This window comes from Anolis sagrei, chromosome 2 (assembly GCF_037176765.1).
Source record: "Anolis sagrei isolate rAnoSag1 chromosome 2, rAnoSag1.mat, whole genome shotgun sequence".
NCBI lineage: Eukaryota > Metazoa > Chordata > Lepidosauria > Squamata > Dactyloidae > Anolis > Anolis sagrei.
This window is the reverse complement of record NC_090022.1, coordinates 70367777-70387824: the sequence shown is the minus strand read 5'-3', so window position 1 is coordinate 70387824 and position 20048 is coordinate 70367777. Positions and strand designations below refer to the sequence as shown.

General features: G+C 41.9%; 1 protein-coding gene across 3 annotated transcripts in view; it reads left to right on the top strand.

Moving 5' to 3' along the window:
• The first annotated feature begins 663 nt into the window (after positions 1–663).
• The window catches only part of PARP3 (poly(ADP-ribose) polymerase family member 3), a 28339-nt gene continuing 8954 nt past the window's right edge, over positions 664–20048 (top strand). The window contains exons 1-4 of one of the 3 annotated variants that reach the window (XM_060765822.2): positions 664–818; positions 7139–7359; positions 9219–9344; positions 19025–19216. In XM_060765822.2, the coding sequence (XP_060621805.2) occupies positions 7159–7359; positions 9219–9344; positions 19025–19216 (519 nt within the window). In that variant the 5' untranslated portion in view covers positions 664–818; positions 7139–7158. Of the gene's footprint in view, positions 819–7072; positions 7360–9218; positions 9345–19024; positions 19217–20048 lie in introns of all 3 variants that reach the window. The other 2 variants (XM_060765821.2, XM_067463612.1) reach the window with 2 other exon arrangements.

Sequence of the window (20048 nt, the reverse complement as noted above, 5' to 3'; positions counted from 1 at the left end):
CTGAAAAAAGCTGCACTCGCAGAGCTCAGGCGGTGTTGAATTTCAGTGTCAATGTTGACTTTTGTGGAGAGGTGGATATTCTGGGATATAGGGCTGTGTGGAAGGGCCCTGGGCAGGCATGTAGCCGGGGGGGGGGGGGGGGGGCTTGGGGGGCTTCAGCCCCCCCCGAAATTCTGATGGTGGTTCGCGAAAAGGCCTTACTGGTGCATTATTTAAATTGTTATGTTTATTCATATCATGATCTGATCACCATAATAAATATATCCCATATGCATGGGGGTATTGGGGTAATAATACAAAAGGTTTGCTAGGCTAGACCCTCTTTCACTCAGACTCAGCCCCCCCCCCCCCGAAACTCAGCCCCCCCGAAAATTTTTTAGCCCCCTCCGAAACGAAATCCTGGCTACGGGCCTGGCCCTGGGAGCAAATACTGAGATAAGTAGCTCCAGCCTTGGGGTGCCTCTGCCATGGAGAATGAATGCTGTTTGGCTCCACTGGGAGTTGTAGTTTAATGAGGCCCCAGCCCTCTTTTCCAGAGGAGGCTTGTCAAACTGCGACTGCCGGGATCCCATCATAGCCTTGAGCCAGGGCAGAGTGTGCAGTGGTGCCAAAGTGCGTTAGTTCTGCAGTGTGCTCTGGCTCCTTCTGCAAAAGGGGCGGGTGGCTGAGGTCAGCAGGAGGAGCCTCGCCAAGCGGAGCGGAGCCCAGCCCGGATCTGACTTGCCCCGACTTGTCTTGCCGCCCCTCTTCCTTTCCTTCCTTCCTTCCGTCTCTTCTTCCCCAGGCTACGAAGCCAGGTGCATCCCAGGCCAGACCCGGTGAGTCCGCAGGCGCTGAAAGGGAGGGTGGGGCCTGTGCTTGTGCTGAGCTGCCTCGCTTTGCCTTCCCCCTCTGTATGTGCCACCCAAGCTCTTCCACTCCTCTCATGGAGAGCATCTCCGCTGTAGGCTGGGCGCAGTTTGACACCGCTTTAACTTCCATGGCTCAAGGCTATGGAACCATGGGAGCTGGGGTTTTAGTAACAGCACCTGCCATCTTTGGCAGAGAAGGCTAAAGGCCTTGCAAAACCACAACTCACATATCTGCACAACATTGGGCCACAACACTTAAAGCAGCATTTCTCACTCTTCCTAATGCCACGGCCCCTTAGTACAGTTCCTCATGTTGTGGTGACCCCCAACCATAACATTATTTTCGTTACTACTTCATAACTGTAATGTAAAGATCTGATATGCAGGATGTATTTTCATTCGCTGGACCAAATTTGGCACAAATACCCAATACACCCAAACTTGAATACTGGTGGGGTTGAGGGAGATTGATTTTGTCATTTGGGAGTTGTAGTTGCTGGGATTTATAGTTCACCTACAATCAAAGAGCATTCTGAACTCCACCAACGATGGAACTGAACATAACTTGGCTCACAGAACTCCCATGACCAACAGAAAATACTGGAAGGGTTTGATGGGCATCAAGTTTTGGAGTTGTAGTTCACCTACATCCAGAAAGCACTGTGGACCCAAACAATGATGAATTTGGACCAAACTTAGCACGAATACACAATATGCCCAAATGTGAACACTGGTGGACTTTGGAGAAAATAGACTTGACATTTGGAAGTTGTAGCTGCTGGGATTTATAGTTCACCTACAATCAAAGAGCATTCTGAACTCCACCAATGATAGAATTGGGCCAAACTTCCTACACAGAACTTCCATGACCCACAGAAAATACTGTGCTTTCTGATGGTCCTTGGCGACCCCACTGAGACCCCCTTGCAACCCCTCCAGGGGTTCCAACCCCTAGGTTGAAAAACACTGACTTAAAAGGATGTCCAAATGCCTTAATTCTGCAGTGTAGAATCAGGCATGGGCAACTGTGGTCTTCCAGGTGTTTTGGACTTCAATTTCCACAATTCCTAATAGCCGGTATCCTGGACTGGGGGCCCTTCCAGACAGGCACTATATCCCAGGATCTGATCCCAGGTTTTCTGTTTATCCCCGATTATCTGGCAATGTGGACTCATCATCTAGTTTAATGCAGAAAACCTGGGATCAGGTCCTGGGATATGGGGCCTGTCTAGAAGGACCCTGGAAAGCTAGCAGTGCAAGGAACCCTACACAAAACAGGCTGTTGTCACCAGCTTTTAATGTTTGCTCTCCTTCTGTTAATGGAATATATTGAGATCATATATGTTCCTTGTGTTTGAAGAGAGAAATGGACAAATACCACAAAAACATAATATTTTGGTGTATAAAATCCACATATACATACATCATCCTCATAAAATGTATACTTTGCATGTTGGTTGTAAAAGTGTCTTGTTAAATTGTTTATAGTATATTCTAGGAACACCCTCTCTCTCCCAGAGCTTTTGAAGATTCCTTGCAGTCTTCTTGTAAAAAGGCTTGTCTGAATAAGCTCTTTACTCTGAAAACTTATTTCTGGGGCCTCTCATGCCTTTGCAATACAACTGCCACCTAGTTTGTGAGCAGAGTAGGGCTTCTGAGTAGATACCTTGCCTCACTTTTGACATTAAGACTTAATGACTGAGTAATGACGTAGAAAGGAGGATTTCCCACTCAGTATGGACAGATCCCACAATAAAAAGGAACTTGCTTTTCAAGTTCAGTTTGATGAAGTAAGGGAAAAGGTATGCTACCTACAATATGATATAGGTCACAAGTGCATTTGGAGAGGCTTTCTTCCTGAAGTGCCTTTACACTGTAGAATTCATGTGGCACCACTAATGCTATGAAATTGTGGGAGTTACTGTTTTTCAAGGATTTTAGTCGTCTCTGCAAAGAGAGCTAGGTACATCACCAAACTACAAATAACCTGATTCCATATCATTGAAACATGGCAGTTAGTGGTGTCAAACTGCATACACCCTCGGCCTATTGGACAGTTGCTTAGAACTCCTGATAATGTGACATTATATTGGCTTTGTTGTTAAAAAAAAATCTGAATGCTTAAATCCTAACAGATTGTCCCTAGGATACAAAAGCATTCTTTGCAGATAAACTGGGCCAGGAACATTGCAAGGTGTGAACAGTTTGCCACATGGGATTATTTCACACTGGATCCAAAGGGCTTTAATGTTTTCACTGATCTGTTGCCAGGAGGCTGTGTCACCTCTGAGATACATGAGCACACCTTGCCTTTATGTCCTGCGGCACATATGTGTGCGCGCACCTTTTAATTGCTTGTTAACTTATGGCAACTCCATGAATTTCATCAGGTTTTCTTTGTCAAGGAATAGGCAGAGGTAATTTGCCACTTCCTTCTTCTGAAATACAGCCTCTAGCACCTACAACTCAGGATTACACTTGTCTCTCCATATTTGTGGTTTAGGCTTTTGCGGATTTGATTATTCACTGATTTTATCAAAATGTCCTTTCTAGGAATCTCTAGGAGCGCATCTGCATTGCAGAATGAATGCAGTGTGATATCACTTTACTTACTTACTTAGGCGATCCCTCGTTGGACGAGTAGGATAGTCTTCCAGGATCAGTATTCTTGTGGATCCGTAGGTGACTTTGGAGCCCTATTCTTGACTTTACTTTAACTGGCATGGCTGAATGCTATGAAAACTTGGAATTCGTTTGGTGAGGTACCAGCACTTTTGGCCAAAGAAGGCAATAGAACAGCTTTCAGGATTCTATAGCATTGAGTGATGGTAGATCAAAAAGTTTCAAACGTCATTAATTCTACAGTGTAGATGCTCCCTGGGTCCTCCAATGTGGTTCTATGACCAACTTTCCCCAGTCATGCTGGAGAACCTAGAGATTTCTTGAGAAAATGCCATTCTAGGATATTCTAGGGTAGTGGTTCTTAACCTGGGGTCCCCAGATGTGTTTAGCCTTCAACTCCCAGAAATCCTAACAGCTGGTAAACTGGGATTTCTGGGAGTTGTAGGCCAAAAACATCTGGGGACCCCAGGTTAAGAACCACTACCCTAGAATATCCAGTGCAATTGGAGTAGCCAGTAGAGCAGTGGTTCTCAACCTGTGGGTCCCCAGGTGTTTTGGCCTATAACTACCAGAAATTCCAGCCAGTTTACCAACTGTTAAGATTTCTGAGAGTTGGAGGCCAAAACATTTGGGGTCCCACAGGTTGAGAACCACTTCAGTAGAGCCTGACCATAGAAGAGCTAGACTTAGACATTTCCAGAAAATGTGAACAGCTGACTATATTGGAAAATTTCATTCAAACCTCTCCTATACACTTAAAAAAACAACTTCCTATATGCTGTCTCCCCTACCATTATGCATCTTGCTGTGTTCAAGCATAATGTTGAACTTGCTATTCTTAAACATATCTCTTGATCCACCTCCCTTCCCCAACTTTTGGCCCATTGCTATACTGCATATGTATAGCATTAAGACATTTTAGAAAGACTCAGATTCTTATACAGACCAGGACTTCTTAAACTTTTTCCATCCATGACCCCTTTCCACCTGATAAATTTTTATGTGACCCCAGGTATATAAGTATATAAAATAAGTATAAAAACCAAACATTTACTGATAATCAGCATGTGTGAAGCTTGCTAAACAGGCTGTTTTTCCTTTTTGTGGAGTACAGCTGGAGCATTTGCTGCAAAATCCATTGCAAACGGTAGCATGCTGTCGCTAACAGATTTTTGTAAATGGGTGACTTTTAGAAACCTTTTACTCCTGATCATTGTTCTATGACCTGAACATTGAGCTAGGGAGACCCTATTTGGGATTTAAGAAGCAGTGATATCGAGCTGCAATTTTTTCTGCTTTCTTTAGTCAATGTAACAATATACACTATATGTAGTTTAAGGTCATACTTCAACATGAGTACCCTCCTTGCAATGACTGCTAGTTAATATGGACTTTCTAGTTGAAAGTATGCTTCTTGTCTCCCTCTGAGAATGTGCTGACAAATCCGAATTTTAAAAGGCTAGAGCTTTCAGCCAATTTGATAGGCTTTAAAGAGTTCTAGACCAATTTGCAGAAGACGTTCTCCATGGCTACTTGTCATGGTGTTTATATATTATCTCCAATACTGGAGTTGGTATTTCTATCAACACCGATGTTGCACTGATGTCCTGCTTGTGGGCCTCCGACAGTCATCTGTTGTGCTACAGTGAGATCAGAATACTGGAGAACTTTTCTTATGCTATTATGTCATACTGCTTGACAGCTCTACCAATGATAAGAATCACAAACACAATTTCCTTGAAAGAACTAGTCAAAAGTTCCAGATTTCCAGGGGCTGATCTTATTGACTTTGCAGTTTGAAAGTGAGAGAAGTTGGGAAAACTTCCAAGAGCGTTTTGCAATAGAAATAAAGAAATCTGTTTTGAAGAAAAGAACAGAACAGCTAGGAAAAAGGAGGTAGGACTATTTATGGCTCATAGCAGTGATTGTAAGTCAGCCAAACTCTCTGCATGCAACTGAACTGCAGGACTGCTGTTTGTTTAAGGTGTACTTTGGGGGTTTCAGGGAGCTCTTGCCTAGGATTATTAGACAAAGACATAATGTTTGGATAAACAGACAGCAGAATTGGTTCTTTCCTGAAGCCTTTTGGGGCTGAATCAAATTCTGTTTATAAATACAGATGTGGTTGTGCTAAAAACAAAGCAGTAAAGCAAGAGAAATGAGGATCAGGATGGTGACAGCCTTTTTCAGAAGCATAGTAGTTTTCAGATATGGTTCCTAAAATGGGTCCAACCTATTGACCAGACTATTCTTATGCAACACTGCCTAATCTAAATACTATGACTTTTATTTTTAATATTCTTTAGGGCTGTCTTTGATAAATGTTCATCATCTAGATATTTTTCTATTATTATTATTTTACTGAAACACAGTATGTCACAGCAAATGAGATCTATATGCTGGATTTCGTATCACAGAATCACAAGTTGAACACTTCTCAGGCATCTAGAACTGTGTGATGTAGTTTCGAATGATGTGTGCACATCCAAGTAAGGTGGCCTTTTGCAGTTGACAGATCATGATTTTGTCAATATTTGTTTCCAAATGCTGACTGAGATCTTTTGGCATGGCACCCAGTGTGCCAATGACCACTGGGACCACCTGTACTGGCTTATGCCAGAGCCTTTGCAGTTCGATTTTTATTAATTATTATTATTACTACTACTACTGGTACTACTACTACCTTGGCACTTATAGTTTTACAGAGTCTTTAGCATAATAATAATAATAATAATAATAATAATAATAATTTGTAGTTTAGTGAAACTTCAGCACAGTTTGGCAAAGAATGCCAAAGGTTTTTGTTATGTATGCTTAATCTGGATTGTTTCTAAAATGTCACTTTGCGTCCCTCTTAGAAAGAAAAGCAGGATATAAATAATAATAATAATAATAATAATAATAATAACTATTACTATTACTACTACCACCTTGGCACCCATAGTTTTACAAAATATTTAGCATAACAACAACAAATCTTTATATCCCACTTTTGTCTCTAATCGGGACCCAAAGTGACTCGCAACATTTCAAAAACAATCCAGATCAAGTATACATATAACAAAAACCTTTGGCATTCTTTGCCAAGTTGTGCTGAAGTTTCACTAAACTACGAATCCCAGCATTAGAACCATAGAGTTGGAAGAAACCACATGGGACTTCTAGTCCAACTCCCTGCCATACAGGAAAAACACAATCAAAACACCCCCAACAGATAGCCATCCAGCCTCTGTTTAAAAGCCTCCAAAGAAGGATCTTCCACCACAAAGAAGGATCTTCCACTGTTGAATAGCTTTTATGGTCAGGACGGTCTTCCTAATGTTCAGGTGGAATGTCCTTCCCTGTAATTTGAGCCTATTGCTCAGAATCCTAGTAATTGAGCCATGGCAGTTAAAGTGATATCAAACTGCATTCATTGTACAGTGTAGATGCATCCTTAGTAGCATTGTTCATCCAGCAAACATTTTAAGGTGGTCCTTCCTGAGTCCATAAGCCTTATGTCTCCCTTTTGTCATGGAGGAGTTGGCACTTTTAGAGGCCTTATTTTTCTCCTCTTAGTTGAGTCTGTACATGCAAAGGATTAACTTGTTTGCCTTTAGAGGTGGGGTTTTTTGCAGTTGCCTGAAAGAAGTGACATCCGAAGTCTTGACTCTTTTGGAAGGCAGGTTAAAGCTCCAAAGGAACCATGCCCCCCAAGCGCAAGGTTTCTGCCCGAACCCCGGCTCCTGTCAAGGGAAAGAAGATTAAAAAGGAACCTGAGCCAGAGCCTGAACCAGAGGAAGACAGTTTCCGTTCCACTTTGGTGGCTTTGAAGGCAGCTCCCAAGGAGAAGCTGAAGAGTAAAATTGACTCTGTTTGTTGGCTGAGCAACTCTGCTGATGGTAAGGTAAGAGTGGGCTCTGGTTGAGAGGATATCTTGTGCCCAGTCTCCACTGCAAGGGTTGGCACAGTGTGATCAGAGGTCTGTATGAAACCTTTTCCCAAGGATTTTAAAGACTTTTTTTGACTCTCCCCAAATTTTGTGCTCCAGAATGCCCTCTGGGGGTATAAATGTATATCGGGTGTTTTTTTTAACCCATAACTTTAGCCTAAAGTGACCCAGGACTGCCTAAAAGGATGGCAAAAACGTCACCCTCCCAAAAGCCCTTAAAGTATATTGGGGGCCATGAGGGAAAATGTTTTTGCATGGTGGGCATGCAGCATCTTCTAGATTCACTCCCCTGGCACTTTCACAATTGCCCACATCCTTCTGGGCAGCATTCCTCAATCTGGAACTTTTCCAATATTTCCTACAACAATTCTCTTTATCCATGCTTCCTTTGGTTAAAAGGTATTCTGGTCAAAAGAATCTCAGAGTCACCAGGTTGCAAGAGAAAGATCCATGTTCGCATTTGATTTCGCCTTCCCTCAGGATGAGTCCTGTGCTGGGCACCATGAAGCTCAGAGCACTGAGAATGTGAAGTCAATACAATAAGATGAGATTATTCAGAATTCTTGGTTATCGTAAATGAGCCAGAATGTTGTTAGGTCCACCCAATAATCTCAAATAGCAACAGCTAAGCAAATTACAAGACTCTTATCTGCGGCTTCTTTATTGTGACATCTGAGGCCACCAGTCTGGTTGGTCTCTTACATAATGAGCCACAAAATTATCTCACAGTTTATTTGTGGTTTATTCCTCTGCCTTATTAAGAGAAAGACAAGCAGGAGTACCAGGTCTGGGTGTCCTGCAACTCAAGGTGGTTTTTTCAATCACTTCCACTGGCAGACAAAGGTAAGGAAGCAATGTGCCTGCTACTTGCAAACAATAAGCCATAGGGTTGCTGTGAGCTTTCTGAGCTGTATGGCCATGTTCTAGAAGCATTATTTCCTGACATTCCACCCACATTTATGGCAGGCGTCCTCAGAGGTTGTGAGATCTGTTGGAATAAAGAGGAACACTAAAAAAAACAGGAAACAATCAGGGCCAGTTAACACCTCCCAATAAAGGGTTCCCCCCAAGCGGGAAGCAGCAAGGCTTTGAAGCTGCAAGGCCATTCAGTGCTAATCAAGGTGGCCAATTGCAACATTCACACTTGCCTCAGTCAGACAAGAGATCTTTCTCCCACCCTGGATATTCCACAGATATAGAAACCTCACTTGCCTCATTTCAACAGACCTCACAACCTCTGAGGATGCCTGCCATAGATGTGGGTGAAACATTAGGAGAGAATGCTTCTGGAACATGGCCATACAGCCAGGAAATTATATGTGTGCTTATTAATGTGTAGTATGGTCAGTATAGAAGGAGAGGAGCTATGTATGATGAAAAAGGTGTGTTTTCTTTTGCCAGAAAATCTATTGCCTAAAATAGATTACCTGCAAGAGGGCTAGACAGTATTTTTGACTTCAGAATACCTCCTTCTCTTTTTAGATCACTCTTACTAATGCTGCTTCTCTGGAGTGAGAAAGTATCAGTCCAACTTGAATGAGAAATGCCCCTTTTGGACTGTTTGGATTCCATCAGTTGCTTTCATGACTGAATACTTCGGTCAGTTCCTAATAATAATGTGCTGTCCATCTTGTCTTGCTTGTTCTCCCAGTATTCAGTTATGATTGTGTTCCCATTTCACAAATTTCTAGGAGAGTCTGAAATGTAACAGTTTAATAAACCATTCCATCTGAGTCCCTGTTAAAAGATGTGACATTCCCATCTGTTATCACATCCTCGTAGGTACAGAGTTGGGCTCTCTTTTACTGTTACAGATTTATGAGGACTATGACTGCATGCTGAACCAAACCAACATTGGTCACAACAACAACAAGTTCTACATCATCCAACTCATAGAAGAGAATGGGAAATACAGTTGTTGGAACCGCTGGGGCCGTGTGGTGAGTATCCTGCCTAAAATGGGCCAAAGAGTTGGTGCTTCTTAAAAATAAGTGACAGGCTATTTTCATAATGAGCCACAACCATGACCAGTCTTGCCTAACTCTGCTAAAATCTGAACTATCACAGAATTCCTACAGCAATGATTGCCAGACCAAAGTAAGCAGGAACACAACATATGTGGGCTCTGAGAATCTACTTGCTATCTGTGTTCCCTACCTATTTTTATTCTCATTATTCCCCCAGTTAGATAAATGTGATGGGCCCAGCACCAGAATGTCTGAAAATTCACTTTTCCAAGAGAGTAGAGAGTGATAGGAGAGGAAGGTACTGAAGCAGATTGGGGGAGCAGGAATGAGGAGGAATCGGAGCTAAACAAAGGTAGTTATTATTAGGGTCTTTAAGGCAACTTCAACTTATAGTGATCATATGAATGATAGCTCTCCAAGTCACCATAGGAGTTGTCTGTTGCAGTAATCGAGGGGTCTACCCTATTTTGAGAAACAGGCCTAACAGGAGAGAAAAGGGAATAATATTGTATATTAAGGATGCTTACACCTGTGAGGAGACCCATAACATAAGCCCTGGGAGCCAAGTTGAAAGTATCTGGGTAAAAAGTAAGGGGAAAAGTCTAGTTGTGTCCATCTCTGTGGGGTGGTGCTCATTTCCATTTCTAAACTGAAGAGCTGGCATTGTCCGCAGGCACCTGCAGGTCATGTGGCCGGTATGACTGCATGGAGCATTGTTACCTTCTCACTGAAGTGGTACCTGTTGATCTACTCACATTGGCATGTTTTCAAACTGCTAGGTTGGCAGAAGCTGGGGGTAACAGCAAGAGCTCACCCCACTCCCCAGATTTGAACCGCCAACCTTTCAGTCAGCAAGTTCATCAGCTCTGTGGTTTAGCCTGCTGAACTACCTGAGAGCCTATTGTGGAGGTCTACAACATGTTAATCCCTTGTTCTGGCTGCCTTTTTCCAATGGTAATACTGCAGACCTTTGGTCTCATCCTGCTGGGTTTTTCTTGTGTTCTTGCATTATCCCCCCCATTAGATGTTGAACAAAATAGGTTTGCTCCAGCTGTTTAATAATGAAAACATTAAAAGCAATAGGGTAGACTGTCTATTTGCTACACAAGTCTAAAAAAATGACCTATTTGCTGCTGCTTCATTTCACAACCAGGCATGCTCTCCTCCATTCCCTGGGAAAAGCAAACAGGTGCTGATAGGGCTCCATCCAGAAGGTTGCATGTTGCCGTTGCTAGTCAAGATCATTGTACAGTTACTCCATTTAAGCCTCTCTGGAAAGAAAAAAAAGGCAGAAGAAGCATTAAATAAATATGAAAGGGTAACCAGAACAAACCCAATGACAGAATTGCACACCATTTCAAGTATAACACCTGGGCTTTAGTCCCCTTTTTAGCCTGGCATTGCATTGCTGCTTGCTTCCCAGAGGGCTGTTTGTTTTTTCATAAACCCTCGTTGCTTGATTCCCAATACTTTGAACTTCACCAAATGTCTACTGATGGCCACATCTCCCCTTCTTATCTGCTATAGGCCTAACTGGTGTTTTGAATCATTTTGCCTTTAGCTCTGAGAAGACTGCTGAATTTAAGCTTCTCTATTTGGGACTGATCTGTACCATGTTTAATGTATTGTCGAAGGCTTTCATGGCTGGAATCACTAGGTTCTTTTTCGGGCTATAGAGCCATGTTCTAGAGGCATTTCTCCTGACGTTTCGCCTGCATCTATGGCAAGCATCCTCAGAGGTAGTGAGGCCTGTTGGAATTAGGACAATGGGTTTATATATCTGTGGAATGGCTGGGGTGGGGCAAGGAGCTCTTCCCTGCTGCAGTTAGGTGTGAATGTTTAGCTGATCACCTTCATTAGCATTTGAAGGCCTGCCTGAGCCTGGGAAAATCTGTTGCTGGGAGGTGTTAATCTGTGCCTGGTTTTTTCCCTCTCTGTTGTTTAGCTGTTATAATTTTAGAGTTTTTTAATACTGGTAGCCAGATTTTGTTCATTTTCATGGTCTCTTCCTTTCTGTTGAAATTGTCCACATGCTTGTGGATTTCAATGGCTTCTCTGTGTAGTCTGACATGGTGGTTGTTGGTGTGGTCCAGCATTTCTGTGTTCTCAAATAATATGCTGTGTCCAGGCTGGTTCATCAGGTGCTCTGCTATGGCTGACTTCTCTGGTTGAAGTAGTCTGCAGTGCCTTTCATGTTCCTTGATTTGTGTCTGGGCGCTGCGTTTGGTGGTCCCTATGTAGACTTGTCCACAGCTGCATGGTATACAGTAGACTCCTGCAGAGGTGAGAGGATCCCTCTTGTCCTTTGCTGAACGTAGCATTTGTTGGATTTTTTTGGTGGGTTTGTAGATTGTTTGTATGTTGTGTTTCCTCATCAGCTTCCCTATGCGATCAGTGGTTCCCTTGATGTATGGCAGGAACACTTTTCCTCTGGGTGGATCTTCATCTTGACTCTCGTGGCTTGTTCTCGGTCTTGCAGCTCTTCTGATGTCTGAGGTGGAGTATCCATTGGCCTGGAGAGCCCAGTTGAGGTGGTTCAGTTCATCTTGGAGGAGGTGGGGTTCACAGATTCTTTTTGCACGGTCTGTCAAGGCTTTAATGGTGCTTCTTTTTTGACTTGGGTGATGGTTGGAGTTTTTATGTAGATATCTATCTGTGTGTGTGGGTTTTCTGTAGACGGTGTGACCCAATTGTTGATCTGGTTTGCGGATGACTAGGACATCTAGAAAAGGCAGTCTTCCTTCATTTTCTTTTTCCATGGTGAACTGGATGTTTGGGTGGATGCTGTTAAGATGGTCCAGGAACCTGTTGAGTTCTTCTTCTCCATGGCTCCACATGGTGAAGGTGTCATCCACATATCTGAACCATATCGTGGGCTTTTTGGTTGCTGTCTCCAGGGCTTGTTCTTCAAAGTGTTCCATGTAGAAGTTAGCTATGACCGGGCTGAGAGGGCTCCCCATAGCTACTCCATCTTTCTGTTTATAGAATTCATTGTCCCACTGAAAGTAACTGGTGGTGAGGCAATGGTGAGGCAATGTACCATGTTTGTTCACGGAGCAATGGATTCAAATTGCAGGAAAAGAGATTCCACCTAAACAACAGAAATAACTTCCTGACAGTAAGAGTTGTTCAACAGTGAAATATGCTGCCTCAGAGCATGGTGGAATTTCTCTCTTTGAGTCTTTTAAGCAGAGGCTGGATGTGCATCTCTCTGGAGTGCTTTGATCCCATGTTCCTGAATGACAAAATGGGTGTGGACAGGATGGTTCTTGTAGTCTCTTTGAACTCTATGTGCCCTTTCACGCAACCATATAAACGTTTTGGTCAGCAAGTTCAGTAGCTCAGCGGTTTAACCTGCTGCACCACAGCTGTGCAGCAAGTGAATACATATTGAAGGGAACACATATTGGCAATAAAAGGAAACTGTAAGCATAAGGGGATCATATCTATAGGGGCTATGAGACATTACAGGGACATTGAGTAAAGTCAGAAGAATTGGATGCCTCTGATAAGAAGTCTCATGGGAGCTAAGGAGCATCTGCTTTAGGAGAAATGATTCCACATGAATAACACTATGTAACAAAATACTTTAAAAAATCAATTCCTGGTCTGAAAGTGTTATTTCCTATTAATTGTGCAGTATTTACTTTAAAATTAATTTTTACACTCCAGACACTTCATTTTTGTGGCTTCTACAAACTTTGATGAATTGGTTCAGACTCTTTGAGATATTAATTGAAAAGCTATAGTAAATTTTGCTGCAGGATGCCTGCAAAACGTTTTTGCAGTTTAATAAACTTGTTCCATATTTTTATGATTGACCCAATTAGGAAATGACATTTATAACCCAGGAACAAAAATCGTGTTACATGGTGTAATTTGCAAGAAAAGGAGGACCAGATATGAAGCAGGAAAAAGTTAAGTTAGCTTTAATTTACACCATGATCTGTGGTGAAAAACACAGTGTACTCACAATATTTAAATCAGGGTAGGATTTATTGCTGTTGATATGCATGCACTTAAAAAAATCAAAAGTCAGGATGGGTGGTTTGGACAACATAATAGAAAAGGATTGTATGGTTATAATAGATGTGTGACCGCTGAGCTGCTAAACTTGTTGACTGAAAGGTCACAGGTTCGAATCCGGAATGTGGCATGAGCTTCCTCTGTTGGCCCCAGCTTCTTTAAACCTAGCAGTTCAGAAACATGCAAATGTGAGTAGATCAATAGGTACTGCTCTGGTGGGAAGGTAACGGTGCTCCTTGCAGTCATGCCGGCCACATGACCTTGGAGGTGTCTACGGACAATGCTGGCTCTTCGGTTTAGAAATGGAGATTAGCACCAACCCCCTGAGTCAGACATGTCTGGACTTAATGTCAGGGGAAAACCTTTACTTTTATATGAGAATCCCAGTAGAACACTGCTTCTCAGTGGGCTATCCTTCCTTTGGCATGCTGTTATTTATAACTTACGACAAAGAGAGTTCGATTTCCAAAAACCAAAAATCTTACAAGAATCAAAATACCAGACCAAAGAGACATGTCCTCACTTTTTTTCACTGAAACATTTACAGCAATTGTGATTTTCTGTTAAGTAAACCACACTATCTCAGATAAGCTTGGGAAGGAGCAAAAATGGGGATTGTGGTGGAAGGAACTTATTTCAACTCCTCTATAATAAGTCCCTCTGAGTTCAGCATAGGTATAGGATAGTTACATAGATACATTATTGTTAGCCTTAAAGGCTGAAACTGCTCATGGTGGTGGTGTTTCTTTTTGAAAAGCTTCTCCGAGGATCTAAGTATATGTGGCTCCAGACCCTGGTTGCTATGGATTTAAATTAAGTTTCCTGTCTGGAGGCACTTCACATTTATTGCAAACAATATTTGCTCAGACCTCAAGAGAACCCACTCCTGTATAGTTGTTAACTGCTCTGAAGGGGAGGAATTGATTTAGAAAAATATGTTTGGCAAATCCTGGGAGGGGAAGCAGAAGGAATATGGGATGGGGAGACTGACTGAGCAGGCAGTGAAATACAATTTCTGCTTCAGTGCCACAACTCCAAATATCGAGATGTTTTTAATATAGTGGTTTCCATGAGATGCGCAATCTGTGGTAGGCATGCTATTTTAAGATTACTCAGTTTTTACTTACCTGTTGCTTCTGCTTTAAGTATTTTATTTCCTATTTTAAGCCTGCTTTGCTCTGGGATCCTAGAAATTGCTGCTCTTTCAGCTTTTCATTTGAGAATTCTTCCAGACAGTCCCTGTATCCCAGGATCTGATCCCAGGTTTTCTGCTTTAAACTGGATTATATGAGTCCACACTGCCAGATAATCTGGGATAAACAGAAAATCTGGGATCAGATCCTGGAATATAGGCGCTATCTGGAAGGGCCCTAAGTCACCTGCCAGGTGCTGTAGGCTAGCATCACCTCTGAGTATAGCTTGCCTAAGAAACCCATATGAAATTCATGGGGTCACCATAAGCCATTGTGCTCCCGGTGGTTAAACCCATTTTCTGGCAGGACTGCTGACCGAAAGGTCATTGGTTTGAATCCGGGGAGCAGGGTGAGCTTACATCTGCCAACTCCAGCTTCTCCTGCGGGGACATGAGAGAAGCCTCCCACAGGATAGTAAAACATCTGGGTGTCCCCTGGGCAACGTCCTTGCAGATGGCCAATTCTCTCACACCAGAAGCGACTTGCAGTTTCTCAAGTCACTCCTGACATGAAAAAAAGCCAACAGGCAATTTTAATATGCACAGTTCTATCAAAGATACTCCAAGCTTGGTAGCTGGTTGACAAAAACACCCTGGAGCAAAAACGGTATAAATTCAGGTAACCCCTTTTAAGATGGTCTGGTAGCTCAGCGTAACTTTTTAGCCACCCTGAGGTGCAGGGACACTCTGCTGCTTTGGTCTGTTTGGCCAAATCCCTATTACCTAGGATAGGATCAAAATATTAAAAGATGTATTTTTTGCTTTAGGAAAAGGCATCGTGCGGAGTGAGAGGGAGACATGGATTGCTATGAATTTATGAAATTTAATGAGCCTAAGGTCAAGGCAAGCCTGTAAAGCTTTTATTAAAGTGATATAGGTTGGATTCATTTCTGACTAAGCATGAGGTCAAAGGTTTGGGAGGGTGAAGACAAACCGATTTCTCTACTAAACTACTAAAACAGAGCTAGTGAAATAATAAGTAAATTGCACTTCAAAATCTAAATAGGTCAAATAACTGGGGAAAGTTGCCTGAAGGTGGATGGTTGGCAAATATGTATTCAAGAAAAGATTTGCAATGTCAAAACCCTACAATTAGCATTTGTTGTACTGTATTTAAATTCTTTATTCTTTTGTTAGCCTTTGACAATATGATAGAGTGTACAGTTGGCCCTCAGTATCCACAAATTCAGTGATTTGGAGCTTGAAAATACCCTTTAAAAAAATCCAAAATGCAAACTATGATTTTGCCATTTTATATAAGAGATACCATGTTACTGTACTACTTTATACACTGAGACCTGAATATCCACGGAATTTTAATATCATAGGGAATCCTGAAACAAAACCCCAGCAGGTACTGGGGTTTTGTTTCTAAAAGAGTGGGGGAAATAATAGATAACTGAGGTTTATGCAGATGTTTTACTTTGATAGCTGTGGGTGGCAAATAGATGCAAGAAGTGCAAGATAACAGGGTGTGGCAGTGATTATTTATAGCTGAAGTATTTCACTATTTTATTGATTGGATTTATATCTTTACTCTTTTCTCTAAATGGGACTCAGAACCACTCATAATATTAGGAATATAATGTTACTTATGCCGGTGGCGCAGTGGGTTATACCACTGAGCTGCTAAACTTTTTGACCAAAAGGTCACAGGTTCGAATCTGGGGAGTGCCATGAGCTTCCACTGAGAGCCCAGCTTCTGCCACCTAGCAGTTTGAAAACATGCAAATGTGAGTAGATCAATAGGTACCACTCTAGCGAGAAGGTAACGGTGCTCCATGCAATCATGCTGGCCACATGACCTTGGAGGTGTCTACGGACAACGCTGGCTCACCAACTTAGAAATGGAGATGAACACCAACCCCCAGAGTCAGACACAACCGGACTTAATGTCAGGGGAAAACCTTTACCTTTACAATGCCATTTTGAAAGAAGAATTTTAAAAAGTTCTAAAAAATGGAATAGAAAATGTGATACCTGCCTCCCTTCTACAGCAGTTTAGGCCAGTTGCTTAAAGTCCAGCCAGATTAAAAGGTTCTTTGCTTTCTGGTTACATGGCAGTTGAGGGCTGATCTGCCTATAAGGCTGCAGAGGGATTCCTTCCAAGTCATGTCTCCAGAGGTTGGGAGCAGCCACCAGAAGGATGATTATATTGTACTTAAGGCCTTACGTCAAATTTATACTAAATCTAAAGCCAAATTCAAAGGAATACATTTACGCTGCATTCCAAAATCAGAGCACCTTGGCTTCTTGATGAAACTTAATAGTGAAGTATCTGTCAAGTTTTGGTTTAGGGAACTGTAGGGGTTGCTATATAGAGAATGGTGGTCCTTACCATCATAAGCTTCCTTAAGCACAAGACTATATGCTATAACATATGGAGTGTTGTAGTTCAGCCCATGATTGTGTCTGGTACTCATGTTAGTGTAGACATAGGCGATGGGGAATCTGGCCTTTCAAACAATAATTTACTGATGTTAGGCTTTAATCTGATGTTAAGTTTTAATGTTATTTTCAAATGCAGGGTTTCTCTGGGATTTTATGTCAGTACTAGCCACCCCCTGCCACACATTGCTGTGGCCCAGTCTGTGTATATGTATTTTGTGTGTGTGTATATGCAATATATGTGTGCGTGTATATTTGTGTATATGTGTATATATGTGTGCTTGGGTATATATGTGGTTTTGCACATAAGTTGTAGTGTATTTTTGTGGGGGTTTATTTTTTTTGCTTTTAAAGTCTTTTCTGCTGTGTTTTTCAGTGTTTTTATGAGTGATGGTCACTCGTTGGCCTGATAGGTGTATTTTGTCCAAATTTGGTGTCAATTCAACCAGTGGTTCTGTGAATATCACAAACAAACATTACATTTTTATTTATATAGATTTGTTTGTTTTATGAAGGCATTGAATGTTTGCCATTGTTATGTTGGAATCCCTGAGTCCCTTCAGGAGATAGGGCAGAATACGTACAAATAACCTATCATAATCATCATCCTCATCATGAGATTTAAAGTCCTGAAAATGAGCAGTCTGTGCTTCCAACAGTCAGTGAAGGTCACATTCCAAATGATGCAAAGGAGCTGTTCTCTAGGGGAAAGAGTTCAGAGACTGAAATCCCAGGTGCAGAAAATAATGAGTTGCAAGATAATGAGTTGGTTGATAGGAGACTTAATTTTCGGGCTGCTCAGCAGAACCTCCGAAGGTCACAGCGCCTGTTACCAAAAAGACCCATACCAGCAACTCATGGGAGAAGGTATGACTTCATGTCTTTATTAGAGAGGCCAGGAGTGTTTCCTAGCCAGTCTGGTCAACGTTAGTAGTTGAGCAAACAGCTCTTGCCAAGTCCTGGTCAAGCTTTCTGAGGGAATTCTAGTTCCACGTCTTTGTGCCTGATTCATGCTTCCAAGTTTGAAGGATTGTTCCTGGATTTTTCTATTGGATTGTGAACTGCCTTGGCTTCCTGGTTTTCTTGTATTCCTGTATTGGATGTCCTGTAGCTTTGGGATTTTGATTACTTTTGTACATTGAATCTTATGGACTATTTTATATGTATAGACTTTACTGTTTTTGCTGAACTTCTGTTTTATATAATCTTCAATAAACTACTTGGCAGATTTAACTTGGACTACAGTGTAGTGATTAAGTACAGAAGTGTTTCCTGGTCTGGAGTGCAACATGAAGCCATCCAGACAGTCTCATTGTACAATATTTAAGCCTTTTTTCTCACTTTGCTACTCCTAGCTTATATGTTAATTTTTCTGATATGGCTATAGCTCATATTTTGTTTAACCTATTTTGTCTCGATCAATTATCTACTTTTTCCTCAAATTTTGGCAATTTCTAGCATTTTTGCATATATCATAAGTGTTAAAGGTTTCACCTTGACATTAAGTCCACTCGAGTCTGACTCTGGGGGGTGGTGCTCATCTCCATTTCTAAGCTGAAGAGCTGGTGTTGTCCATAGACACCTCCAAGGTCATGTGGCCAGAATGACTGCATGGAGCACTGTTACCTTTCTGCTGAAGCAGTACCTATTAATCTACTCACATTTGCATGTTATCACACTGCTAGGTTGGCAAAAGCTGAGCTAACCACGGGAGCTCACGCCATCCCGCGGATTTGAACTGCTGACCTTCCAGTCAGTAATTTCTGCAGCTTAGCAGTTTAACCCGCTGCGCCACCATAGCCCCCATCCTAAGTAATATGATGTGTTTACTTGACAAATCTTTATTCTTCTTCTCAAATGGAGAGGTCATTAATAGTGCCCACTAAAAGAAACTGTTTCCCCCACTATTTGGCATATCTAAGACAGAACTTTATCCCAGAATTTTCATATTAAAGCAGTCTAAAGAATGTAGAAACGGCACAGGGCAGAGGCATAAAATGTTTATGCATTTACCACCACATTTTTAATTTCCTGATCTTGTTTCTAGGGTGAAGCAGGACAGTCAAAACTCAGCAGTTTCCCATCCTTGGAAGCTGCCAAGAAAGATTTTGAGAAGAAGTTTCGGGACAAGACAAAGAACAACTGGGCTGACAGAGAGAACTTTGTCTGTCATGATGGCAAATATACCCTGATTGAGGTGCAACAAGGGGATGAAGAAGACCAAGAAGTGATACTTAAGGTAAAAGCCGGGGTCTGTAAGCAGAAGTGGCAGACGGTAGAGCTTTCTGTGTGATTTATAGTAATTCAGCAATGCTTTCTAGTGCCAGTTATTGTACTAGAGTGAGAGTCAGTTCTTTTTAGAAAGAGAGCCACTTCATGGTCCCTCAGACTGTTGGGGAGCCAGACTGTAGTTTGAAAAAAAAAATGAATGAATTCCTATGCACACTGCAGATATCTTATTTGTAGTGTAAAAATGAATTATCTTATTTGTAGTGCAAAAAAGGGAAAAAACTATATTTAAAATGAAGACTAATTTTAACCAACATAAACTTTTGTATTTCAATGGAAAGCGTGGCCTGCTTTTCAATTGTTGTTGTGAGCCTTCAAGTTACTTCAAACTTATGCAACCCTAGGTCTAAAGTTTAGGATGTGGCCGGGTAATTGACCTTGGAGGGCTGCATGGACCTTCATTTAGGGACCCCTGTACTATAGAAATAGCAAAAAGGCTTTCCTTTGAATTTAGACTGTGGAATCAAAGAAACCACAGAGAGAAACTGAGAGTATGTTTTTCTGTGAAAGGGCTGCAGGCTCAGTTTTGATATTGAAAACTACATTCCTGGGTGAGCATATGGCCAAACAGGGGCATCCTTGTTCCTTTGCTCCAAGGCTGCAATCTGAATCTTGTGAAGTAGAAATCTACTTTCAGATAAAAATGGATAGGACTTGTGCCATAAGTCCATAGCATACAACTTCAGGTCACAGTTCTGGTAAGTGCGCCGTAGAATCATGATGAAAAGAGCAGTATATCACCTGCCCACACCTGAAACAGGGTTGTACATATTAAGGGTATG